This window comes from Trichosurus vulpecula, chromosome 5 (genome assembly GCF_011100635.1).
Source record: "Trichosurus vulpecula isolate mTriVul1 chromosome 5, mTriVul1.pri, whole genome shotgun sequence".
NCBI lineage: Eukaryota > Metazoa > Chordata > Mammalia > Diprotodontia > Phalangeridae > Trichosurus > Trichosurus vulpecula.
The window spans coordinates 8,693,316-8,721,230 of record NC_050577.1 but is presented as its reverse complement, the minus strand read 5'-3'; the positions used below and the strand labels follow the sequence as shown (position 1 = coordinate 8,721,230).

Sequence of the window (27,915 nt, the reverse complement as noted above, 5' to 3'; positions counted from 1 at the left end):
GCATCCACAATGTTATCCTTTACAGCTTGTAAATGGAAAAATGTTAAAAATCATGGCTTGATATATAGTTTGGTTTTTTTTGTAAACTGAGGAAAAGGATGGAGAAATTGTCATTAACATAGAATAAACTTAGAAATGTGTACCGTAATGCTCCCATTTATTCTCCTGAACAGTTTTTAACTGTTTACCATAATACCGGTGGCTGCAGCCTTCAGGTCAAAGGCCCCTTCAGGGAAAGCAATGCCAGTAACTGCTGCCCTGAAATGAGAGGAAGTCTAATGAAATCAGGATTTTCTTACCTGTTATGAAAGGATTGCAGAGAGCCTTGGGAAGGCTTTTTCACACAAGACTTGGCAGAAAGGAAGCTAAGCTCTCATTGCCACAGCCAAGCCTATGACAAGAGCTTGGGCTTCTGTTAAAGCATGGATAGCTTTTAAACCCTCAGCCAAAGATAACGAGTGGAGACACAATGATGTTTATGGGTTGTGCATATTCGATAGTGTGAGAGCCTGGGATCTGGCATTGCACGATAAAAACAGGAATAGCAGTCTCTAGAATGTTGTAGAGTCTGCAGTGTGTTTTACACATATCATAGGAATGAAGTGTCATAAAAATCCTAGGACTTAGGTCTTGTTATCACCATTTTACAGTTGAGAAGACTTAGGTCGAAAGAGATTAAGTGTCCTCCTAGAGGTCACACAGTAACAGAGATAAGATTCAAATTCAGATACGCCCAACTCCAAGATTAGTTCTCTCAGACTTCTCAGGAAACACACACACACACAGATACACACACACACAGATAACACAGATGCACATACAGTTTCTTTCTGAAGGATATTTGCATACCTTTCTACTCCATCGCCCCCACACACATTTTGGACTATTTATTGATAATCAAGTATATAAGCATTTATTAAGCATGTAATAAGCACCAGGGATACAAAAAAGATGAAATCTCTAGCTACCTTAAAATAATTTGCCATTTGGTAAGGGGAATATTTCTCCAGATGTATCCCCTATAGGAGTGGGATGGGTAGTCTAGGGCAAATGCAAAACAGACAGTTATGACTTACTTCTTAACATGTTGCTCCTTTCCTCAAAAATCACCAATGGCTTCTTGTTATGTCTAGAATAAAATGTAAACTTTTTCAATTTAATATTTAAATCCCATCACAATCTGACTCCAACCTTTAAATTCAGGCTTATTTATTTGTTTTCTGTTGTGTATACACAACATTCCATCTTCTGTCTTTGTCCCTCATCCCATGTGTGGAATGCTCTTACTTCTCCTCTCTGTGTTTTGGAACACCTTGCTCCCTTTCTCCACAGCTCAGATCAAGGGCTGCCCCCTTCAGGAGGCCTTCCTAGGTCTCTCTATCTCATCAAATTGCTATGATATATAGACACATATAGACAAACATGTATATACATACACATGTGTATGTTTACTTTTAATGTCTGTAGATTTTGCTTGTCTCATAGTGAATAGAAACTCCCTAAGGGAAAAGACTGCTTCAGTAATTTGAAATGTTTCAATTTCTACACATTTTGGTAGAGTTACTACCCTGGTAGATTAGGAGATGCCAGAGATATTTGGGTAGCTAACAGCACTGAGCCTGGAGTCAGGAAGACTCATCTCCCTGAGTTCAAATCTGCCCTTGGACATTGACTAGTTATGTGATACTGGGCAGGTTACCTAACTCCATTTATCTCAGCTTTCTTATCTGTACAATGGGAGGAGGAAGTGGCAAACCACTCTAGTATCTTTGGCAAGAGAATTCAGAATGGGGTCATGAAGAGTCAGACATCACTGAAAAATGACTAAATAAAAACAAATAACAAAATAGATATCTATGTTTTATGCATATCTTGGGAAAATATTTTAATAAAACTCCCATGGGCCTTCCTATATTGAGGACCAGACAGAGGGATGGAATCTGAAAAATGTTATAGGGAGGTGGTGGTGTCAGAATTGGGTGAAAAGCTGAACTAAAAAGTAGACATTAATGGTTTCATAAAAACTTGGAAAGAGGTTTCCAGCTGAGTATCCCCATAATTAAGTGCTTGGACCTGGGCTGTTTAACTGTTTGGTCAATGATTGGAAAAAAGCATGGGTACCATACTTTAAAAAATTGTTAGATGATACAAGATTGGAGGGAAAAATCTATCCAGGGAGATTGTAGAGAAAGTATCCAGAAAATTTTGAGGAGCTCAAATATTCAGCCTAAATAAATAAGATGCGAGTCAAGATCATAGAGTATGATTTGTATCTAGATTCAGAATTCCAACATTACATGCCCTAAAGGAGGGAGGGATAGCTGAAGGGGTACATTTGAAAAGAATCCAGGGAATGGACCTACAGGCTCCAAAAGAGGCAATAGCATGACATGGCACCCCAAATGTAAATACCACCTCAGATTCCATTAGGACAAATCTAGATAGTCTCAGGGAGTGATCATCCCACCATTGTTTTCTCTCTACACCTAGAATATTCTGTTCAACTCAGGGCACCAGGTTAGGAAGGACACTGATCACTGGTGAGGGTCCAGGGAAGGGCCTCCAAGATGATGAATGGCCCAGAGATAGTAATTTCTAGGAATTAGGTGAAGGAACATGGGAAGAAGAGAAGATTCAAGAGGTGAGAGGCAGGGGGAGACAAAATAACTGTTTTTAAGATTTGGAAGGATAGTTCTGTGGAAACCATCAGTAAGTATTTATCAAACAATGGACCATGCAATGCCAGTTAAAGGGGATAAAACTGCAATGAATGAAGCAAGTACATAAACAAATATCTCAGCACAAATATAAAACAAATAAATACAAATCTATGCAAAAATAGCTAAATATGATAGGAATTTAATACCAGAGGAAGAAAGATCAGACCATTTCTCTTTGGCCCCAGTAGCAGAACCAGGAGTAATGGGCTGGAGTTGTAGGAAGGCAAGTTTAGGCTTGCCAGAAAAAAAATGGGTTGAACTACGTGGGAAGGTACTGGGAGGTCTTCCAGCAAAAGCTGAACAGTCATTCGTGACGTCTGATCTAGATGATCAACATTTTTGACTGATTGATTCATCAATTAATAAAACAGTTCTTTCCTATCTAGAATGAGCTTTGATCATTTGATAGCCCTTCCTATTATGAGCTTCTGAGATTCATTAAGATGATTACAATATGTAGCTTTTAAAAAACCTCACTCTCCACTCTAGTAATGTCAGAGGTCATTGGTTACATTTCTGCTTGTCTAATTCTTCTCCTCGAAGTTCTTAAGACTGTCATTACTGAAGGGGTCTGGGGTTGACAACAGTTAGTGATATTCTAAATCAGAGCTGGAATGTGGTATTTATTTATAGAAATGCTAGCTATTTCCCCCTAGGTAGAGGCACACACATGGTTCAAAGACCAGTGGAATGAGAAGCCTTGTTGGGGGCGGGGGGTGAGAGAAGAAGAAACATTTGAAAGATTATTTAATTTGAGAAATGATTTCAGAAAAATCTGATCCCCAAAGTGTCCAACAAGGAAACAGAACAATATTAGGGAAAATGCTCAACTACTGAAATAGCCCAAATGTAATGATGGATCAGACCACTCTGAAAACATTTCATGGCTAATGGGGCAACTTACAGGGAGGCTTCAGACTACTTCTTTTTATCCAGTACTCCTTCGTAGAATCCCCCTAAATGCCCAACTTGTCTGCTTGTTGGTTTAACAGGCTTTGTCACAGGCCACCCTCCTCCTGAGATCAGGCTACATCATCCTGACACTGACTTCCATCGGATTCCTCATGGAGCAAAGGTAGGACGGGGGATGTTTTCGTTTTCTTTCACTTAATCATATGGTCCCTGGAAAGTGGTCAAGTGTCTTTAGTATCAGACTCATGCCATGTCACATAGGCCTAGTGAACCACTCACTGAGCACTAGGAGGTGTTATGGCCTTCGGAACACTGGCTAAAATGCTGAACCTGGACCTTAGCTGTATTTAAGCACACACAGGATCAGAATTGGTTATGAGAATGAATGGATCCTGTGAAGAGAGGGAGAGGTGGGGGAGGAAATAAAGGAGGGAAGGAGGAAGAAAGAGTAACAGAGAAACAAAAAGAGACAGAGTGAGAGAGAGAGGAAGAGAGAGAGAGGGAGAACACCCACCCCCCCCAACTCTGGACACCTTTTTGTTATGATAAAAAAAAAACAGTTAAGCAAAAGCATCCTATATGGTCCTTTCTTCTGACAACATTTGCCATATTTGGTACCCATAATCCTGTTTCTCTATAGAACAGAAATGACATTCCATCAACTGTCCTTCAGTTTCAATATTGACTGTTGCCTTTAATCTTTTAATTTTTTTCTCCTAAATAAGCAATAAATCCTGTTTTCTAGAGGTCCACAGCTAGCATCACAGTCACTTTGATGTCCCCATGATGTCTTCCATGTAGCAAAGAACCCTGATGAATCTCCAATTTGTCAAGGAATATATACAGTCATACAACTTGGCTAGAAGAGCAATGTATCAGACATTAAGCACATTACCAGAGACTGAATAATTTCATTTGTTCTGGGTTGTCTATTAAGGCCTTCTACACCCGCACGCAGTTCCTTTTCTCTGTTTACTATGAAGATTTTTGTTTTACTATTATTTTAAAAAACCAAAAACCTACTACTGTTTTCTACATGTTCCTCTATGTTTCTGTTCTCTATCGACATTGTATCACCAATCAGTAAGTCAGCCAAGATGGCTGCAGGGTCAGATCTTAAAGGGCTTCACCTTAGAGATTCCACAAGCCTTTCAGCAAGGTGTGTGTGAACAGGATCATCTCAGCCATTTTAAAATTTGAATCTATTTCAATTATAAAAATAACCATTGTGGATGAACAAATCTTCATGTCCTTTACCTGATGCCTCTAGTGATCATTTAACTTATTATCATAGATCCTTGTCTGATAGAAGGACTTCCTTGTAGCTTGTCTTGTCTTTGCCATATCCAGACTTGTGGACAGAGACATAAGTTTTACATTCAGAGGCCATTCAATGGATGGCAAGGGAGCATAACACTCATTTTCCTCAAGGCCAGGGTTCAGGACATTTTTTTGCAAGTGACTGAATTTGTCAACTAACAAGAAAATATAAATGCCTGTATATGTCCTGCCTTGGTGGTTGCGTTTTCCCTGTTTACACATCAAGCTGCCAATAATTACAAAGTCCTAAACCAAAACTTCCAAAAGTAATTAGTGGCCATTTTCCTCCCCACCTCCCCCAAAATATATAACTAACAAGTGAAAACTACCAGTGAGGCTAATAAAACAAGGGGTATGTGGAAATACGAGGGCTACCTGGCAACATTTTCTTTGTGAAATCTTTGAAAAAATACCCCAATGCTGACATTTCAGAGCCCTTCTATATATTTACTTATTTTCGTGCCTTTTTGGTTTCCTGATATTTGAAAATACTTCACTTGAAAAATCAATTAGGCAACATTTTTTCAGAAAACAAGTCTGATGAATTCATTTGTAAGCAAGCACAAGTATGACTTGTCTAAGCCCGCTTTTAACTTGCTCTATTTAAGCTTTTTGAGAAATGTGCTTGTTTTTATTTCCTATAAAATTTGTTAGTCCCTCTGCTGAAAAATCTAAGTGATTAATTGCCCCAAAAAGGAATCTTTGAAGTCCAGCAAAAACATTTTCTCCTGGAACTTTGCACTCTGAGCTGGGTTCGAAGCACAACTTTAGCTTTTACAGCCAAATGAATGAGAGAAGGTAATGAGCTGTCTGTCTACTGGGATCACCATATCTTTTTTCCTCCTCTGTAAGTGATTTACTAATTGAAAGGAAAAGCATGATGAAAATCTAATAGAACTTAATCTTCACTGCTTAAATAGTTGTTCATCACTGTCATTGTAAAGCAATTAATTAAGGGCCAATCTGCACTTAGTTCTAGATTAGGTTTCTTTCAAAGAAAGTTAAACAGACACAGTCCCTGCTTTTTAGGACTGTTTACAGTGTAGGACAAAATGTGGACAGCAAACATTAATCATAAATTAAATAAATTAACAAAGGGCTTCATTTCCATTGGCTATACTGTTGAATTTGAAGCACACATGTTGTATGTTCTAAATTTTTCAGAGTATAAGGCCTGCATTTCAGGATATTAAATGAGAAATATCTCTTAAAAGGTATCTTTAAAGAAATTGGTCATAGCCTTTTTCAGCTTCTCTTTGACTTCTATGACTCTATTTTCTCCCCTGCCTTCCATATTATCTTTTGACTGTAGACTCCATTATCTGTTTCCCTCCCAGAGCCCTGAAGCACAAAATTTGGCATGAACCAAGTAACAACAACATTCAAGACTTTAAATGTACATGCACAGAGAGGCTATTGTCCTGCCTTGGTAGGTCCAGAGCTAGAGTACCATGGAGTATCAAGCTAATTGTGATTTCTCTTCGGGACCCTTACTACCCCTGACTAGGGTTCTGTTTCTGGTTTCCCCAGAATTCTACAATCTATAGGTGACCTGTGCTATTCTCTGCCCTGCTCCACTCCTCCGGTGCTTGAACAACGCTTTCCCACAAAGAAAGTAGTGGAGAGTTAGTCATAGATGAGAAACCTTCTGAAAATTAAGGGAGCTTGGGTTAAGTTGAACCTCAATGCTAGTTCTCAAAAAGATGTTACCATTATCATCGTGTTGAGCCAATCCAACAGAAAGTGACATATTTCTCTTCACTTTACAATTCACAAATCACTTTCTTCACAAGAACCATAGGAGAAACTATACCCATGTACACATTTTAGAGATGAGGAAACTGAGGCACAGAGAGATGGAGGGTTTTGGTCACGCTGACATAGCAATCCAATTACAATAGAGTAGAACTCGGGCCTTTCTGACTGCATGTCTAGTTCTGTATCATGCTGCCTGTTTGGATATCAGATTCTCCAACTCCTGCCTAAGCAGAGACCACCTTTTCCTGTTTTCCTTTTTGGATCCCAATGTTGCCACATTGTCTGGACATGCTCTTGCCTTGGGGCCCCCTGCTACCTCATGCCTCTACTTTGCATGCTGTGTGTTGTCCTTCTTCTCTGTGTTCTTACCAGCACCCTGGTCCCTTTTTGCTCTCACACTCAGTCTGTGACTTTCTACAGAGTTGTCTGGATCCACTGTTTGGTCAACACTTATTTTGGACTTTGGCCAGGCTGTCTAGCTTTCTCAGACTTTCTTGTGGGTCAGTAATGCCCTCCCCATCTCCATAAGGGAAAAGTTTACCTAGGCTACCCAACTCTGTTGTTTCCTTCTCCATGAAACCTTTCCAGATAACATTTGTTCCCTCCACCTAGGGTACCAGGTGGTTTATGCTTATGAATTAAATAGCTTCCAAACTATATTAGGGTTATCAGTGGGAGCACTTCAGCTCTCCACAACACTAGATTCTCTGCTTGAGGCTGAGGACTGTAGCTGAGCTATTTCTGCATATTCCAAACCCTGAACTCATAGCTTTGTGCTTTTTTCCCTCATTTTGGGGGTTTCTGATCTGTGTTTTCACTGAAGGAAATGACCAGGGAGTTCATTGTCTCTCCCTATGCAGATTAGCAAGAAGTCTCTAACTTAAATACTTTGGAGTATTGCCTGGGCACTTTCCACAAGACTTGCCTGCAATCACATAACCAGGGTACAGAAGAGGCAATGCTGGAACCCCAGTCTTCCAGAGGCCGGGGCTGATCCCATCCAATAAACAGAACCATCTCTTTCCTTGAACAGAGTAGGCATCTAAAAACAATAGCTGATTTGGAGTTTTTAGACGCATAGATATTTTGTGAATCTAATAATCATAGCATTGAAACATGAAATAATTCCACTGAAGGTAGAAATCAATAGAAAGATTGCTGGATTTGAAGTCAGATAGTCTGGATTCAAATCTAGTTCCTACTAATTTCTAGCAACATGACTTGGTCCTGGCCCTCATTTTCTTCATTAGTAAAATGAGAAGGTAGAACTAGGCGCCTCCTTCAGCCCTAGTGCCAGGGTCCCATGTTAACTTCATGCCAATTCACTTTTCATTGTAGGCCTAGGGCAGCCATTTTGGAAACCATCCGGTGCTCGGTGTTTTTAATGCTATATTGGTTGAACTTCTTGAAACCCTTCATTCCTTCATGGACATATGTGTTTGAGGTAAGATTTGGAATGCACATGGCTTGCACTTATTTGGATTGATGAATCCTTTCATTAATTTCAAGTCCACATATATTTCACCAATATTCTCTTGGTACAATAAAGGATTGATTAGTTGCTAAATACAATTCCTTTTTTGATGGCAAAAGTTTAATGAACATTTCATCGATATGCCTTGTAGGCATTTTATTTAGCTTGGCCATATTCTTTATGCCAAATAACAAAAAAGAAAAACAATTCCTTAAAAAAAGATTAACATTCCAAACCCTCCACATGGTTCCTTACATAAATTGAATCCTGCATGCGGTAAATGATGACCCCCACTCTAGTTGATGGTGCTATCTGTCTAGTGGTATTGTTGATCATTATGTTTAAGAGCTCGTTGGCAAACATGGTGTCCAGGAGATCCTTTGGCAGGCACGGTGAGCACTAACTGGTCCCTGAGGGCAATCTAGTTCAGACATTCAGCAGGTTAACAACATTGTATTTTCCTTTGCTGTTTTTCTTTTTGTTCTCAATTTTATCAGTCAGGAATCTTGTTTGGATAGCAATATTTTTCTTATGTTTGGAAAATTGTAAGTCTTGCTGGAACACCCCTAAGTCCCCTATGATAAATCACTAGCATTGTAGATGGCAAAGCAATAGGCTAAGGAAGGTAAGACATTGGGCAGTGGTCTGGTGGATTAGAGACTGTATTCTGCTGTTTGGTGCCTTTGCCCTGGTGGGCTCCCTGGAGTTGACCAGGCAAACAGCCAAGGAACATATTGCAAAGATGTGAAATGCTTCTTGTCATTTTGGTTGCTGAACTCAAGAGACACGGTGGGTCCAGAAAATATTCAATAAATGACAAGTAAAATGAGGTATTAGTTATACAAACAATTCAATTTATCAAACCTTTTAAAGAACCTAATCTAACTCCAACACTGGGCTAGGCACTGCACATACAAAGTACAAAGTATGATTCCTGGCACCATTAAGGTAATTAAAAATTATTCATTGCATGAATTGAATGAATAAAAATATTAGGACATGTTACCGCTATTTAGCTTTGTTGGATCTGTAGACTGACTCAATAAAATGAAAATGATATTTGAACAACTTACCTCAGAGGATTGGGCTGAGGAACAAATTAGATAACATGCAAATATAATGTGGCATGGTTGTGGAGGGGGGGGGCGGTTTCTACCATGATTAAGAGCTGCTATGTGTTGTGGATGAAGGCCCTTACCTTCTAAAAACTCCAAAGGAGGTTTAATTCCTGCCTGGGACACACCGGATGTCTGGTGTTAGATTAGTCACTTAATCCCTCGGAGACCAATTGGCCATCTGCATCAAGGAGAGGAATTTCGATCACAAGGAGTTCCCTTTACTGACAACATCACAGTGTGAAGGAAAGTTATGAAGGTTTGTGATGTGCCATTTCTGAAATCCATGCCCTTTTTCCCTGGTCACATTCTTTACCAAATGTGAATCAGCTGTTTCATGGAGAGGACTCGAGGAAATCAGATCACACATTGATCTAATGGATTGTGGGGCATTCTTCCCCTAGCACCCCCTATACGGCACCTTACTCATCTTTTCAGATACTTACTCTCTCTTCCATTTCAAAACACAAACATGAAAGATGAAACAAAAGAACACAAAGGCAGTGCCCCCTAAAATGTGGGAAGAAGATAAAAAAATGAGCTAAAGGTAACATTCAGTGGGATAAGGGCTTGGGGGAAAAATTGAATTTCCTCCAAAAGGTAATGACATAGTAGGGGAAAATTGGATTATCATATTTAGTTTATTTTTTGCTCATCATGGACAAAATGAAAATGTTAATGCTCATAGAAAGGAAACCATTGAACTCATGAGTAAATGTGAGATTTAGGTCATATTCTTTATGATGCAACTCTTATCTTCAGCCCAATCAATCAATCCAGAAACTTTTATAACATCCAGTAATGCCAGAGACAAAAAGAGATTCAGCTCTTCCCTTAGGGAGCTCACATTCTAATAAGGGATTGTTACGTGAAGGGAAAGATGGTCAGCATTTTTCTGCAAATGGATACATTTAACATTTTACGGCTAAAAAATTGAAAAGCCATTGCTCACATTTCTATCTTACCTTAAAGTTCCTCCTCCATCTATCCCCCCGCCCCGACCTCTGCTGTGAGGTTGGTGATAATGGGGTTACTTTTCTCATTTTAGAGATCAAGAAACTGAGTCAGAGAACCATAATCAGAATTATATATCTGAATTTCAAATGTGTAGTCAGGATCACACACACACACACACACACACACACGCACACATACAAACATATTTTTTCCTTTCTTAGCATTCCATCTACCCTGGATGGATGAGGTCTTCCAAATATATCCTTCTCCTGTATACTTCATTATGAAATGTCTACTTTTTATTTGCTAGTGTTATATGAATAAAATCAAGATAGATAGTCTTAAGGGTCCCATTCAATCTTAATTAGTACTGGCTGGCTGAAAACACTGTATTCTCATCATTTCTCTTTAAAATGATTACAAGATAATTAGTGTTCTCTAAACAGTTTGTAGAGAAATTGATTGTACATAGTCAATGTTCTTTCCCAAACAAATGATGCATTTTCTATAAAATCTATTTTTAGCAGTAGTTTTTTAAGAGGTTCATTTTAACCCACATGAGTTCAACATCCTTAATATATCGGTCTGTTTGTTAGGTGGGAGTTTACACATAATGATAGAGGTGTCTATGGGGCACCACAGGCAGACAGATGGACCTGGACCCAAGGCCACATATTTAAAGATAGCTAGAGACTCTCACTGTGTGACCTAAATGCAGTCACTTAACTCTCTGTGCTACATTGTCCTTATCTACAAAAGAACTGATAATCACAGCACCTTCCCCCTAGTGTTGTAGGGGAAATGAATGAGGGCTATCTGTATATCACTTTGCAAATCCTAAAATGTTATGTAAATGATAGCAGCTCCCACTACTGTAATGTTATTATAAAGATAACTAAGAAAGTCTCTGCCCTGAAGGAACTTACATTTCACTGGGAAAAAGTGGCAAAAGTCTAGGCAGGGAAAATCCAAACATATGCAAAACAAATATATTATACTATGAGGTAAGGGAAAGAGGAAAATTCCTAACAGGTAGAGAGAGATGATAGAATCTAGAAAAGAGCTTACATTGGGTAGTTGTGAGCTCAGAAGGTATTTCAGAGTTCCAGAGGGTTCAGAATTTTCATTGACATTATTTTATTCCCTGATGGCAGCTCCTCCATTGATTGGTAATGGTACCTCCATTCCTTGGCTCTTTACCACTCAGTGAGCCCACCCCCTGTTGGTTATTTGTGTAGCTTCCCTTCCCAAAATGGACCAAGGATCACACTCATATTTCATGCTGCCTTGGAAGCAGCAGTTCTCCAGTGATTACAATTTGGGATAAAATATGAAGGCTGGTGAATTTGATCCCGTGACAAATCATGAAAAATTTTAGATCCCTTTCAGATTTTAGCTTGCTTGGGATATTCATTGGGTCAGGGTATGGGGAGGTTTCTAATCAAGGCTAGTCACTTACTTTTCCAAATTCCCATGATGTACTGTACCACAAATACATCGCTACTTCACAAGGTGTGGGGAATGCTTAGGCCAGGTCCTTTCCCCTTTCTATCCAGGTGTGTCTCTGTAATTTTCTTGAACATTGAGTCAAATACTCTCCCATTGTTCCTCTTCTATGTATTATTATTTAAATACATGTGACAGAAAACTAAGATTATGCCTTTTTCATCACTTCTCATTTCTTTCCAACTCTTTCCCCCCATTCACACAAAATAAATATATATTTCTGAAAAATACCTGTTCATCTGTTGGTCATTTAGCTTTTCTTATGTCAGTGGCTTTAGAAATGTTTAACCTCATAAGCATTTATACCAAAGAGAGGGAAGAAAGGTCAAAGGTGACTATTTATTTGGTAGAAGAGGATCTAGGAACTAGACTCAACAGATATTCACAAGGGTTGAGTTTTTATAAGACTTGCCCAAGGTCCCACATCTCAAATGGTGTCAATCCTAAGACTCAAACCAAGGATATCTGAATCAGGATCCATGAATGGCATTGGCGCTGTATTGGCAAACAGTCTCAGAGGAAGACTCCAAATATTAGGCTAAATGGCATAGTTGGAGAGAGAGTGGTAGGAAGGAATCAATAAAAGATAAAAAGAAAAAGATCTGCTCATGTGTGAATGGGCAAACCAGGGTCATTGGAGTAGGAAGTTCACTTGGGGATCACCATGAATAAGGCTGGAGAAATAAGAACCATTTTTAGAAGGGGCCACTTTAACATTTGTTAATTATAAAACTACTTTCTCCCTTTTGGGTCCCTCCAATAAAGATACCACTGTGGCTTCATTTGCTTATGTGTAATCAACATGCAAAGTCCATCTTTCCTAAAACTTGGAGGTTGCATTGGCAGCAGATAGACACTCTGTTGTGACAACTCTTGTGAGCAGAAATCCCAGGATCCTCTTAGTTCTTCTGGATGGGGAAACCACAGTAATTGCTGTTACTTATGTGAAATGCAGATACAATGAGAAAATTTACATCGGTCACTTTCACTCAAACTTCATAGGTTCCCTACAACTCGAGCAAATGCAGAGCTATCTGAAAATCTTTCCACTGAAGGTTCCCAGATGTGTAGAGACAAAAAACTGTGATCCTGACACTCCCCCTTCCTAGCTATGGGACCTTAGGCAAGTTATACGCCCTATGGGCCTTGGCTTCATCATCTGTGAAATGAACTAGTTAGACTGGCTGGCCTCCACATCCCCTTAGGACTTTAACATTCTAGGATTTTCAGTCTTCCTCATCTAACCAATGTGTCCTTGCTCTTTCTCCTTTTATTGACATCTGTGTTTGGATGGCCCCTGTTGTTGTGCACATAACATTAATGACATAGCAGTAAGACTTTGATCTCATTAGGAATAATTCAATGCAGCTCCCCAGGTATGCAAAAACTATTTAGTAAACATGAATCCTGATCACCCTATAACTGCAAATGAATGATCATGGAGGACAGGCAAAGATATAGATGAGTGAGTGGGGCATGTGACCACTTCTGCCATAAAATTGAAAGCATGTGTCCTCCATATGCTTAGCAGCATTATCTTGATTCTTATTAATAAAAAAACAACAAAAATGGAATATTTCAAGTATTCTTCCTTTCATCATGGTGGGTCTATCTTCCACTGGTAGAGATTCCAATTATTCTGTGCTTTATTATTGGATGGTGCTCAGGAGATGCACCATGATGAGGTGGTGACTTTGATTGAGAGAGCTGACCTTGGACCTTGGCTGACCTGAGTTCAAGACTGACCTCTGCAGCATCATGGCTCTCTCCTCTGGGTCAGGTCACTTAGTGCCTTTTAGAGCAGGTATTAATCTGCATTGGTAGAGAGTGTCCTTATCAGAGTCCTCTACTCTGATGAAAACACAGGTCCAGTCCCCATATAATCCTATTCATGAATAGCTAGAATTAAAAAAAAAAATCACCACCAGCTCAGTGGCCAGCCTCCAGGTCCTAGATGGTTGGTTGATTGTTGCCCTTCATGTTTGCGGAGAACCAAAATGATATTGCTCTGTTTGGGTCAAGGCATAGTGGGTCAGACTATGGCTGATCAGACCAATATCAGCTCCAAAGGCTCTAATCCAGGTTGGACACATCCTTCACCTGGAATATGGTCATCTACCTGAGAACTGGTGTGGCTTCAGAAAGGGATGAAGAATGGTTGATATGGTATTTGATGCCAAACAAGTCAAGTAGAAATTCTATAAACAGAACATAGGTCTGTACACAATGTCCATCGATCTAACCAAGGCCTCTGATATTGTCAGTTATAAGGGTCTGTAGAAGACTATGATAAAATTTGCTTGCCTGGACAAGTTCATCCATATTGTATGCCAGTTACATGATAGCATGTTTGCATGGGTTCAAGACAATGGATGATCCTTTCAAGCTTTCCCAGTCACCAGTGGAGTCAAATAGGTTCATGTGCGTTCTCTCATGTCTTTTAGCATGATGTTTTCAGTGATGTTGTTGGATGCCTTCAACAAAGAAGAAAGTGGCATCAAGGTCAGCTACTGTACTGGTGGTAAATTATCTAGCCTGAAAAGGCTACAAACCAAGACTAATGTAGAGGAAGAGGTTCTAGATATGCCTTTCTGATCTGAGCTAAGCTGGCTCTTGCAAAATGATCCCACTGCATTCAAAGCCTTTACCACTTGGTAAGGCTAGACAAAGATTGTGTTCCATTATTTTTGTTTAATGTGATTCAAGAACTCAAGGTTAGAGGTGAGTCAGCTATTTTTTGTCCTAATCTTGTGATTCTATCAGTGTAGAGAACTCTCATTGTGGAAACTCTCATCTTCAATGAAAATTCTCAACTTGTTTATAACATATTCCTAGCTGTCCAGAGGCACTCAGAGTTTCTGTGAGTTAAGTCATACAGCTAGTATATGGTAGAAGCAAACCTTGAATTCTAGTCTTCCTAGTTCTAAGGGCAATCTTTCATCCATTAGGCCACACTGCCTCTTCTTCTTATAGATTAACACTAATTATGATCTACTTCCTGGCCATAGGCCGAACCCCTCCTGCTGCCCACATGCCATATTGGATTTTTAGCTTCATCTCTACGTGCCCAGTGCCTATCACTTAGGACCTTTGCTCTCCAAACTTCCTTCCTGACTTTTTAGACCTTCTTTACTATGCATGCCACAAAAACCTCTTCATCCTGGGAGTTCACTCCACCCCTGGACTTCTAACTCTGGAAGTGTGACCTCTTCCTTTCATTTACTGCCTCCTCCAGAACCTCTACTTTATGACCTATGAGGAGGTCAGATATAACCTTATTCCATTCCAGGCCATACTTTTGACTCTCAGCTCTTTCTCTACCATCCCTCTACCTGAGTAACCCTATTTAATCTGTCCTCTAAATTCTTTTATGTGTTGTATTTCCCCATTAAAATGTAATCTCCTTGAGGGCAGGTTTTTTTTCCTTCCTTTCTCTTTGTATTCCCAGTGCTTAGCACAGTGCCTGGAACACAGTAAGCCCCTGATAAATGCTTGGTGACTTGACTTGACTTGTCTTGACTTAGGGACATGATCTTAGTAAGGAAGATGTGGGAAAAATGCCTGGATTTCAGGTCTTTTTCATGTAGAGTAATGTCCATGAAATTTACTTTCCTCAGTCAACAGCAACCCAAGTGTCAGTTGGCCCTTTTTATTTCTTTGAAGCTCTAACATTGGCCTTCTCTGTCTTCCTAGGTCCATCTTCCCAACCTCACATCACGCATCGTTAGCCATTCCTTTACAACAATACCCATGCATTTCATTCATAGCTTCCATCCCTAAAACTTTGTTAAAAAAACCAACAAAACTTACTAGATGACAAGTTATAAACGACATAGATGCAGCAATTGTGGCTAGATTTCTTTTACAATATCCTTAGGGAAGGAAATGAATCCTAAATGAAAATTGAAGTGTTGGAGGAGACATATGCATTGTTCTCCTGTTCTCTCTATTGGTTCCCTTGATATGTTCCATTTATAAAGATTAGTATGATTCTGAAGGTTATACGTTGTGTGGTTTAAACACATAAAATCACAGGAGGGTATTGTTATCGAAAATGATGGGTCAGGAGAAAAATGAAGTCAAGTTCAACATGGAGGTCTATGAGATATCTTGAAAATTTCTTGTCATTATTTGACAATTACATAGGAATTTTTAACATGAAACTAACTTGTAGCACCATGTTGGTGGACAAGTGCTATAGGATTTTATGCCTGATATTCTTTTTCTTTAATGTTTTTTAAAAAAGAAAATGTAGTGCAGCTAAGTGTTTTCTCCTCACTAGAACTCCTATTTAGGCCCATATGCACAGCTTACTATATCTAGCCAGTCCCAGACCATGTTATACTTTAAATACCATTGAGACAGAGTGGCCCTCCTCTTGCCATCTACCCTCCTCACCTTCCTCTCTGCTTCTTATCTTTCCCCTTTCTTTTTTTCCCCTCCCCTCCTTAATATAAGTGTAGTCCTTATAGGTTCTGAGAATCCTCATCCCACCTCACCCTAAGATTTTTATTGATGAGGCAAGTCCCTCAGAAAGAAATCTCCATCTCCCCCACAGGTTTCTTGGAGGGGAGAAGGGTGGTGTGTGCTGCAAATGTCTGGGGTAAATGTTAGCAGTCAACTTTCTGAAAAGAATGTGCCCCAACAAAATTTTCAGTTTTAGCTGTGTTGTTCACGTTCTCGAAAATAGAAAATCAAAAAAAAGCAACAAATCAAGCCTTAAGTTGTAGTCTTTGCTGATTTCCAATGATAAATGCTCATAGTGAAAATTTAACAATGGATTCTCCTGAACCTATTGGAGCTCTCTCCAGCTCACCCCTGGACAGAGCTCCAGTGTTATGGCTTTAGATTCCCATTCTGGTATGTTCTCCCCAATATTAATAGCCATTTTAGCACCTCAATTTCATTTAACCAATTAACATCTGTTAGATTTTACAAAATATGTTTACAGCAAAAGTAAAATACAAATAGAAATTATGAAGCATACCACCCACCCCCAACTTGTAGCAGCACATTCTTACCTCTACCACCTTGGCTCTTAGGAGAAACTCAGGCATTCACCCCAACAAGTTCACTTCCAAGTCTGGTAGAGCTGATGTCTGAATCTCTGCCATTTTCTTTTAGCTGCTTCTGATGTCTTCTGGATCTCACAGGACACTTGAGGCTTCATCCTCCCCATCTTGGCTGACCTTTAAGCTTGTCATAGACTACATCTATGCGGCATAATAAATAGTGTGCTTATCTCGAAGTCAGGAAGACCTGAGTTCAAATGTGACCTCAGCCACCTACTGGCTATATGACCCTAAGCAAGTCAATTAACCTCTCTTTGCCTCAGTTTCTTCATTGGTTAAATGTGAATAATACCAGCATATACCTCCTAGGGTTGTTGTTAGGATAAAATGAAGTAATGTCTATAAAGTTCTTTACAAACTTTTAAATGCAATATAGGATATCCCAAAAGTCTTAGTGCCATTCTAAGCTTAATTGACTCAAAGCTACACTAACATTTTTGCAGGGCAGCTGGTGGTGCAGTGGATAGATGCAACTCTATCATTCAGGAACCAGTTGCAATGCATGACTGCTGGGGACTTTCAAAGGCTCCTGGACTCTTCCAACTGTTGGCCATGTGATAGAAGTTCAGGAGATAGAGGTTTCCCTGAATTTTCAGACTTTGTGCATTTTGAGGAACATACATGTTTTAAATTCATTTACACTCAAGTCATAAAATGTTACATTTTAAGGACAGTTTTATGTTAAAAGAAGCCGTTTGAGTCTTTTTAATATTTAGATATTTTATTTTATCTTTTTTTCCCCAATTCTGGAAAACAGGAAGTATCTGCTTGTTTGGTGAAATGAGCTCAAAGAGCCAGCAGACTCCCCGTGTTAGCTCAAAATGGACAACTGACGAATGTTGAGTGGGTTCTCAAATGAAGGCAAATCTCAATTAATTACAGTGTTTGGCTATGCACAGAATTTTCGAAGGCCCCTCTCTCCCAGGGTCCATTTGTCACAGCTGGGGCCATCTTGAGCCTGCTAACTTCCATCACCTCCCATTTTTCATTGCCTCACAGTTACTGATCATGTTTGCTTCTCCAATCCACCAATGTCTGGGTAGTGAATTATGATCATCAGTTTAAAGTAAACATCATTTGCCCATAAGAAATTATTTTCACATCAACCTCTGTTTTGTGCTGTACCCAGATTTCAGACCTTCCCCTCATTACAACCGTTCCTCCCCCTCCCCGTTCTGAAATAGCCATGTGTCCCAGATTGCATTTCCTCCCGGCTAAGTATGCCACACTCAGGGCTATGATTTATGACCTTAGCCTTTACACATTTTCTGGGCACCAACAAGATAGTCTGGTGGATTTGTAGCTTACACAAAAATGAAAGCAAACATAGTCTCATGATAGAAAACCTTGTCAGCAGGCATGGAATTCACCAAATGCCATTTAAGCTTGAATTTCTCCTTCAGCTTTCTCTTGAATGGATGACTATATTGAGTTGGGGTAACTGGGTAAACAAAAGCTCCAATCCCTAAGAGAAGATTTCCTCTCCAAAAGGTCCTGTAGTATCTGTCTGGAAAGAAAGATGCTTCCCACCCTGCTCCCAAGATGGGCCAGGGAGTCATTGCTGCTTTGCTTTGGCCAGTGGGCTGGTTTCACAACCATCAACAATGAAGCTAAGATGTATGGTTGGTTCCAGATGCTCCAGCCAATTGACCGTAAAATTGCTACATATTTCTGGCAAAGCAACCAAGTCAAAGCTTTGAAAAGGCCCCCTCCCCCTCATTTTCCCTCTGAAAAGCTCCTCATTATTCTTCTTCTGCCCCCTGATCTTAGCAAAAGGAATACTTCTGGAATCAATTAGAAATGTCTGCCCTTGATGAGATCTGCACGTGAGTTTGGAATTGTGAGGCTTTGATAGTGTCAGCCAACAGCTGCATTTTCAGGTGGTAAAATCCAAGAAAGAATTTTCCAGGGTTTATTTACAATCATAAAGATTTTTTTTTTAACTGAACCCACTCAGGACAAGTTGGAGGCCATCTCACATGCCATTGAAATGAAGCTTAAAGGGGATTATGTATTTATTTTGTCCCAGATGAATAAACCAGTCCCTTTTTTATCAGGAACTTTTCAATTACTTTGCAGTACTGTGGCAAGTGGCTGGAACAGGTTTGAAACCCAGACCTTGCTGCTGTAAGTTGCTTTAAGAGAAGAATCTGTAGTTCCTCTGGTCACTTTAATACTTTGATTAGTGAAAGATAGTTGGCATTCATCGAAATTGAAGGGCGCCAGAATCATGCTGGGAAAATACAAGAAACATCAGATGGCTTTCTCTGTCATCACAGCTCCATTGTGACTTACATGGATGTTGTCAAGCATCACCCAAATTCAAGATGCAACAAACATTGATAAAGAACTCACTGGGTGCCAAATGATGAGTTTAAAACTGAGCCTATAAAGACAAAAAAGAGAAAAAGGCTCTCTCTGTGGAGAATTCATTCTATTTTTAACAATAATGTACACATATCAATAACTCCAAGGCATATACAAAAAATGGGGAGAACAGCACTAGCAACAAGAAGAGGGATCCAGAGAGTTCTCCCAGATGAGACAACATTTGAAGTGAGCCTTGAAGGCTGCTGGATTGGAGGTTGCAAGGGGAGCTGGGAATATCTTTGAAGCCGGGGGTTCAGCCTGGGCAAATCCATGAAGAGAAAAGATGCAAGATTGTTTACTTACTGTGGACAGAAAATAAACCAGTACAATATTGGTTGGTTTGGCTTTTAATGGGAGGGACATCATTGAGGTTTCACTCATCTTTGCATTCCAAGACTTTTCTGGCCAATTATTTAAAATAGTATATCCTGAGGAATGGCTCTGAGCATCTGGTGTGTGTGTGTGTGTGTGTGTGTGTGTGTGTGTGTGTGTGTGTGTATGTATGTGTTTCACATCTGAAAACAAAAGAAACCAGAAATTGGTATTGCTTGTTTCAAAGGTGTCAATTTGGGCCATTTTCATTGAATACCATCTGGAGTACATAATGACTTGACCTGCAATCCAGTTTCATTTTGAGGGCCAACACCTGGCAACACATTCTTTGTATCAAAGTGTCCAAATGAAATACAGTTGACGTTGTACAGTGAACTGGAAAGATGAAATTGTTCTAAACAAGAATTTATAGCTCCATACTGGTTGTACAAAACTGAATTCAGTTGTACTAGCACTAACCACCTACTAAGTGCTAGGTGCTAGGAATATACATTAAAAACACCCCTGCTTTCATGGAGTTTACATTCTGCTGGAGAGGGGAAGGAGTACCATATGTACCATTAAATACATCCAAAATACATAAAAAATACAAAGGAAACTCCTAGCCTTACAATATAGGGAATCTGGGTGGAGGCAGCAGCCCTTCATCTGTGCTGGGACACAAAGTAAGTGTTGAAATCAATTCAAGTCAACACCCCCAGCTCTGGAAACTGGAGTTATTTGTAATCTGTAGCAGAAGAAAAGAAGGAAGGAAGGAAGGAAGGAAAGAAGGAAGGAAGGAAGGAAGGAAGGAAGGAAGGAAGGAAGGAAGGAAGGAAGGAAGGAAGGAAAGAAGGACGGAAGGAAGGAAGGAAGGAAGGAAGGAAGGAAGGAAGGAAGGAAGGAAGGAAGGAAGGAAGGAAGGAAAGAAGGAAGGAAGGAAGGAAGGAAGGAAGGAAAGAAGGAAGGAAGGAAGGAAGGAAGGAAGGAAGGAAGGAAGGAAGGAAGGAAGGAAGAAGGAAGGAAGGAAGGAAGGAAGGAAGGAAGGAAGGAAGAAGGAAGGAAGGAAGGAAGGAAGGAAGGAAGGAAGGAAGGAAGGAAAGGAAGGAAGGAAGGAAGGAAGGAAGGAAGGAAGAAGGAAGGAAGGAAGAAGGAAGGAAGGAAGGAAGGAAGGAAGGAAGGAAGGAAGGAAGGAAGGAAGGAAGGAAGGAAGAAGGAAGGAAGGAAGGAAGGAAGGAAGGAAGGAAGGAAGGAAGGAAGGAAGGAAGGAAGGAAGGAAGGATATAATCATTTATTAAATATCTCTCATGTGGCAGTTGCTAAGTGCTTTACAAATATTATCTCTTATAATTCATCTAAAATATATATTCCATTCCTGACACTGCAGTCTTGTCAGAAATTTTTAAAATTTCTAGTGTAACCAAAGCTTATTTCTGGACCACTTGCCATTTCTTACCCAAAGCTTCTGATTTTCCCCTGGTTTCAGTTTTGGGAGGTGATTTAATGTGATCCTTTGGGGTGCAATTGCTGAGTTTCCATGATTTGAGATGAGTTCATTTTGAGGCCCTTACTGGGAAGGGTTCAGAGGAGCAACTGTCTGCTTGGTAAAGTAATGTGTCTAGAAATACACACCTGAAATCTTCATTCCTAATGAGTGCATTCACCAGAGCCTAGAGATGAGTCCCTAGAGACTGGAGGTGGAGAAAGAGTGAGAGGGATCATTTCAATAGATGTCCATTTCATAGACTTCACTGGAATCACCCCAATGTCAAAAGAACCCAAGGAAGGCCCTAAACAGATTGAAAGCTTGGGTTACTGACTTGAAAAAGAGATAAGGAGGGACAGAGGTTGGGGTGGGTGGTTTGTGATCTTTATTTTGGAGGATGCTTACATCAAGGAGATTGTAGGACCATTGGAGTATATGAAGATAACTTGGGGCAGTTTGCTGACAATGTTCCTGGGGTAAAACTATTCCAGGTTTCCTTATACCAATATTGAATTACACTAAGCACTGTGGCAGACAGTGAAGATGTAAAGCTCAAAGGAAGATCTGGTCTCAGCCTAGCCTTGTTTTAAATGAGGTTGGAGGCAGAGCAGGGGTGTACATGTGGTTCTGTGGTTCTGCTGGAATTGCTGTGTTCATATAGATAGTCACAATGTGTGCAGCTCCTGCTCCTTCCTTACTTTGGGAGACAGCTTTACACAGGTGAAATCAAGTGAGAGTGAGTATAAAGGGGTTAAAATTTTTTACCTTCTAGTTGTGATACCTGAGAAGGTGCACTCATGATACTGGGGCAAGCCTCTAGCTTGTGATCCTCACCTATTCAAGGAAATTGGGTAGGCACATTGGAAAGGCATCCCTATAGCTCATTGGGGTTATGACCTCCCACTTCAGTAGAGACTGGCCTTCTCTGGACCTTCTTTACACAGGTGATAAAGAAGCTGACTCCTTTCCTTAGAACACCACCCAGCTTCAGTTTTTCCTGCGCCTGTTTGGGACCACTAGTCCAACAGGAGACACAGATGGTTCCACTGCTCTCTTCTCTCAAATAGATTTTTATAAGTGGAGAGAGTGAGAGAAAGCCTTGAATCAGAGATTCAGCTTTATCCTACATCACAGCATTCATTCTGGAGAAAGCAGTGTGGAATAAGTATGGGAAGGCCTTTAGTCAGACGACCAGTCTTATCTGGAATCAGCAAATTCATACAGAAATCTTGTGAATGGAATATAAAATCCACAGTCTTTGCTACCTGATCATTGAACAATAGTTAAATCATACAGTTTGATTACACATCTTGACAACTCAGTATGTGAATTTTGAAAAAAAAAAATATTATCAAAGTTTATTTTAAATTTATGGAATAAAATAAGCATTTCCATAATGTGGTACAATAAAAAGATGATTGCACATGAAAGTGAAAATCTACTATGCATAACTTGCTATTCTTTTCAAATATACAACGAAATAATCATAGAATTTTCTTTTTTTCTTCCCTCTTCCCCTACACTAGAGATGGGTATCATACATAGAAGAAACTGAGAAATAGATGTATTTATAGGATGACATACCTATTTGTGAATTTAATGGATATTAGGCAAGGATTATTTCTATATCAGAGCCCATGATTTGGCAATATTGAAAACATTTTAAGTTATAGCAATAGTTAAGGTTTGTTTTCTTTTTGTTGTTGCTTGGTTATTTTTTTTCTTACTTTTTATCCCTCTGATGAATAACATTGAGTCAGGGGTCAACCAAAGAGTTGTATGTTCACCAAAACATATGTTGAATGCCGTCTTCGTGGACACCAGTACATGGTCCAATAAGAAGAGGTGTCCCTGAAGTGAGACCAGGTAAGGAATTAGAATGTTTAGCTTGGGGAAGAGAAGGCTTTGAACATGACAGGCATCCTCTGGTATCTAAAGGAACTACCTCGGAGCACAGCTGCGTTTTGCTTGGATAGTTGGATAACTCTCTAAGATTATGATGAGTAGTTGGAAAACACAAAAAGGTGTGCTACATATGGAGGGAAAAAAGATGCTTGGTGAGAGAGAGAGAGAGAGAGAGAGAGAGAGAGAGAGAGAGAGAGAGAGAGAGAGAGACGAGAGAGAGACAGAGAGAGACAGAGAGAGAGAGAGAGAGAGAGAGAATGAGAGACAGACAGAAAAGGACAGAGAGACACAGAGACAGAGATAGACACAGACAGACAGAGACAGAGACAGAGGGTATACTTTCAAGGTGGTAGATATCCTATGCAAATTTATGAAGGTGAGAGATAGAAGACCCTGGGTACAGAATAAGAAGTAGGTCCATCAGTGTGGCTAGAGTCCAGCAGTGGGAGAGCTATGGCCTCGAGACCACATGTAGCCCTCTAGGTCCTCAGGTGTGGCCCTTGGACTGAATGCAAATCCTTTGTTATGTAAAGTTTGGAGTCACTCTAAGGGCTGCCCTTGAGGACCTAGAGGGCCACATGTGGCCTCAAGGCTTCAGGTTCTCCATCCCTGGTAGAATGTGTCAGGATCAATGCGCAAGAAGTCTAGAGAGGTAAAAAAAGTGTCCAGGCTCTGTGAAGAGCTTTAAATTGCAAGCTAAATTTCTACTCCCCATTGCAAACATAATTTAAATTTGACCTTTAAGATAATATATAGCCATTGGACTCTTTTGGGGGGAGGGTGATACTTTAGAAAAATCATTTTAGTGGCTTTGTTGAAGGATGAATCGGAGTGGGGAGAGACTTGAGGTTATTTTCTTTCAAAAGCTATCTAATATACCAAGCCTAGCCACAATTGCCAGCAGGTTGCCTACAGAAGTTCACACTTTCTACCAAGTCCTGGTTTATCCTTCCAAGTAAATGGTAGCCTTATTTTGATCCTCAGTACTCTGACCATGGTGAAGTTTTTTCTTCAGGTCCCCCCTCCCCCAACACACACAAAAACACACCTGGCTAGTCATTTATTTGAGACTAAATGACTGTACAGCTGATGGTAGCAGTGAAAACAGTAACTATTGTGTTCAAGCCTATTGTTTACTACAGTAAGTAACATGCATTGGATCCTAGGCAAGCTTGAGAAGATTATCATTGCCAGGATGGGGCACGCAGTAGAGACAATGTGGGCAAATTCTCTGGTCCTGATATTACCGAAAAGTGGGATTCTAAGATTAGAACCATAGAACTTTGAGTTACGAAGAGTCGCAGACACCATTTTTCAGTCTATGAGTTATCAAGATTTTGTTTAATAAGGACTTGCATATTCAGGTACTGTTAATAGTTCCTTCTCTTGAGGATCTTGTAGTCCAGTCCAATACCTAGTTTTACAAGCCCCTGGAAAGAATGTAACTTCCCCCAGTCAATGGCTAGTTGCTGTCAAAATGGACCTGAGACCCTCGTCTCCAGCTTCTTTCCATGACATCCCACGGTGTGCACATAAACTGATGGGAAGACTGCCGAGAGTTCCTCCAGTTCATGTTAGCAATTGTGCTTAGATGGGAACACGGGAAAACATAAACAAACTCAAAATGTCAGCATAGAAAAACATTGGAGTTGAGAACATGTATCTGAAAAGACATTTATTAACTAAAGAGTTACAGGAAAAATGCGGATGCCATAAGAAGAATGGAAGCTCAGATTCTGCCTGTATCAAGGACAGGGACCAACCATAATTTCAAAGCCATTATTCACCTCAACAAAGGTTTATTGGTACTTAGCGCTGAGTCCTGGGCCAAAACCAAACCAAACTAAACAAATGAGCAAGAGGCCTATTCCAGCAACAAGGATCTTACATTCTGTGGGGAAGTAACAGCTCACACCTAGACAAGTAAATTAAAAAATGTCTAGAGACCAAATAAACCTGTAGTTAAGGGGAGATGGTGGTCACTGTCAACTGAGGGAATTAGGAAAGGCTTTTTGGGGCAGGTGATGCTTGAAATGGGTCTAGAAGAGAATGAGTGACTTCAAGAGGCAGGAATAAGGAAGACTTCCAGGCGCTGAAAACTGTCAAGGCAAAGTCATGGAGTCATGACATGAAGTGCCTTGAATAGATGTAGAGTTTGTACACAGTACTAAAGTGTAAAAGAACATCCTTCACCTTCCGTCTCATTAGCTGTGTGTGTGTGTGTGTGTGTGTGTGTGTGTGTGTGTGTGTGTCTGTGTGTGTGTCTGTGTGTGTGTGTGTGTGTGTGTGTGTGTGTGTGTAAGATGAGGAGTAACTTTCCATGTTCACATTCCCTGTACTGTTGGACGACATAAATTATTATTGCTATCATCATTAGTTTTGATGACCCTTACTTGCCTTTTTTTTGGGGGGGGGTCCCTTCCCTTATAAATCTGTTGGATACCAAGCTTGAGGTCTCTAAATAGAAAGTGGTTAGCAAGAATTGCTATATTTACTTTATCATTTAGGTGTTATGCAAGAAGCAATCTTTTAAATAACATTTTTCCCTCAACTGCCAAAAAAACGGCCTGATGAAGGAAGATGACCAAATGCCCTGTTGTAGCCTGGAGCTCTGAGCCCAGAACACTGAACCACTTTGTCATGTTTAGAAGTTGGAAATAGGTGTTATGAAGAGATGAATATACAAAAACCCTGCTTATTTACTAAATACAGCACTTGAGACTTAGACAAAATAATGCTGTTACCTCCTTCCTGATGGAATTTGAGTGATTACATCTGGCTAGACAAAGGGAGTTTGGTTTATCTTAATGCAGGGCCATGTAACGCTTATATTCCTTTGTTTACTTTGGTGATTGAAAGTTAATATACAGCGTAGGCCATGCCTTTTGTGATGCCTGGTTCTAGTTTTACAGATTTCTAGAGTAAGGGGATAGGGGTGGGATTGGGTTAGGCTGGTACCTGGGTTTGTTCCATGATTGCAAGCTTCTTTCTGCATTCAGCTTTTTCCCCTCTGTTAGTGGGAGAATCGTACATTGATGTGTTTTCCCATTGTGTGTATATCTTATGGAGTTGGTAAATTTGTAGACCAGAGATTCTTAACCTTTATGTGGACCCTTTGGCAGTCTGGTGATACCTACAGATTCCTCAAAATAATCTTTTATTTTCAAATTTTAATTTGTAATTGAAGGGAATAGTACATTTCAGGTAGAGTTCAGTAGAAAGATGTATTTTTTTCCCATCCTAATTCACAGACCCCTGAAATCTGTTCATGAAGGGGCACATAGAGCCTAGGTTAAGGACCTTTATTGTAGAGACAATGAAATCAGTAGAACAGTGGGCATCTCCAAATTTCCTGCCTCTCTGACTTTGTGGAGCCCACCCCTCTCCCCTCTGTCTAGAATGAATCCTCTCCTCATCATCACCTCATAGCCATAGTTTGCTTCAAAGAATGGTTCTGGTATCACTTCCTATAGGAGGCCTCCTTAGATTTCCTTCTACTTCCTCCCCCAGGTTCTAGGGTTTTCTTTCTCTATTTACTTATCTATGTAAGTGTTTATCTCCTCCATCAGTGAGGGCTGGGGATATTTTGTATTTATCTTTCTTGGTGCCCAGCACTCTCTTGGGGGAGGAAAAAGGGAATGGGGCTTTGATTTCATAGATGTAGGAAGCCTCTGGTGAATGAAGTCCCTCTCATGTCTCTGTACCTGCTTTGTCATTTACAGACTTAGAGTTGCCTAGAACCTAGACATTCCAAGGTTGAGTTTGGGGAATTGATTTAAAGAATAGTGATGTCAAACTCAAAAAGAAAGCATTCCTGTAGGCCACAGAGTGACTTAGAAAACCACAAATTCACATCATCTATCTTAGATTGTATTCTTATTTATGTTATTAAACATTTACCAATAACATTGTAATCTGGTTTGGCATGGAAACTTGGAGCTTGACACCTATGGGCTAGATGACTTTGGAGGTCCCTTATGACCTCAAAATTTATGACCCTTTCATTTCACACCTTCATACAGCTGGGACCTTCTTCCTCCTAAGGCAGCACTTAAGTCATCAGAATCTGCCAAACCCCCTCCCCTCCCCCAGGATGCAGAGAAGCTATAAACTCAGATATTCGGGCTTCAGCCTCAAAAGTCTCAGAATTCAGACCATCCCCATTCTTGCTAATTGGCATTCTGGTCCTGCTAAACCATCCTTTTTGCTGTTGCTCACTCATGACACCTTGCAAAGGCTGCCCACCATGCTAGGATGGCAGTCATTCTTTACTTCTGCCACTTAGAATCTCTTGTTTTCTTTAACATTTTATTTTCTTGGTGTCCCCAGCTAAAAGTATTCTACCTGTCTCCATTTTACAATATATTTACATTGTCTGTTTTTATACATATTTATGTGCATTTTGATTTTGTAACAAACTATGAGTTCCCAGGGCAGGGCCTGAGTCATTTTTATCTTTGTACCTCCAGTATCTGGCCCAGGGCCTGCCACATGGTCAATATACAATACGTGCACTTTGATCAATTAATTGATTGGTACAATTTCAGCTTTATTTTATTCCAAATCCCCTTCAAATGCCCTACTCTGCTTATCCAGCCAGGAGGTTATCTAGAGGCTGTAATACTTGACCTCAAAGTCTAATTGGTCTTCTCCAGATGGAAAGACTTTAGATGCAACCCCTCCTTTTAATGGACAGAGTATCCTTCTTCCCCTTAACAGGTTACATTCTCTGGATACTGACTTCGGTCATGAATTATGTGATGTTACATTAGAGTCCTAGTTTTATAGCTTTATCTTCTATGAAGATTGCTCCATCGGAAGGCCTTCTGGGTTTTTGAGAGACCAGGCAACCCCCGTGTCCTCCCCCTTTAATATCTTAAACAGAAAGATTCCTTCTGTCCATGATGCCTTGATTACTTTTTCACTCCGTCATTTTTATTCTTAAGGAGGGTTTTCCATGTCACTGGAGCCATTATTGGCCATATCATTTCACAGTTTTAGACTAGTT

The 27,915-nt window shown here is 40.1% G+C and overlaps 1 protein-coding gene across 5 annotated transcripts in view; it reads left to right on the top strand.

The window, feature by feature from the left end:
• The window catches only part of AGMO (alkylglycerol monooxygenase), a 384,446-nt gene that overhangs the window by 208,441 nt on the left and 148,090 nt on the right, over positions 1-27,915 (top strand). For 4 of the 5 annotated variants that reach the window (XM_036758949.1, XM_036758948.1, XM_036758946.1 and 1 more), the window contains exons 11-12: positions 3,713-3,795; positions 8,049-8,154. In XM_036758949.1, coding sequence (XP_036614844.1) covers positions 3,713-3,795; positions 8,049-8,154 — 189 coding nt within the window. Of the gene's footprint in view, positions 1-3,712; positions 3,796-8,048; positions 8,155-17,277; positions 17,557-27,915 lie in introns of those variants that run through there. The other variant, XM_036758950.1, reaches the window with a different exon arrangement.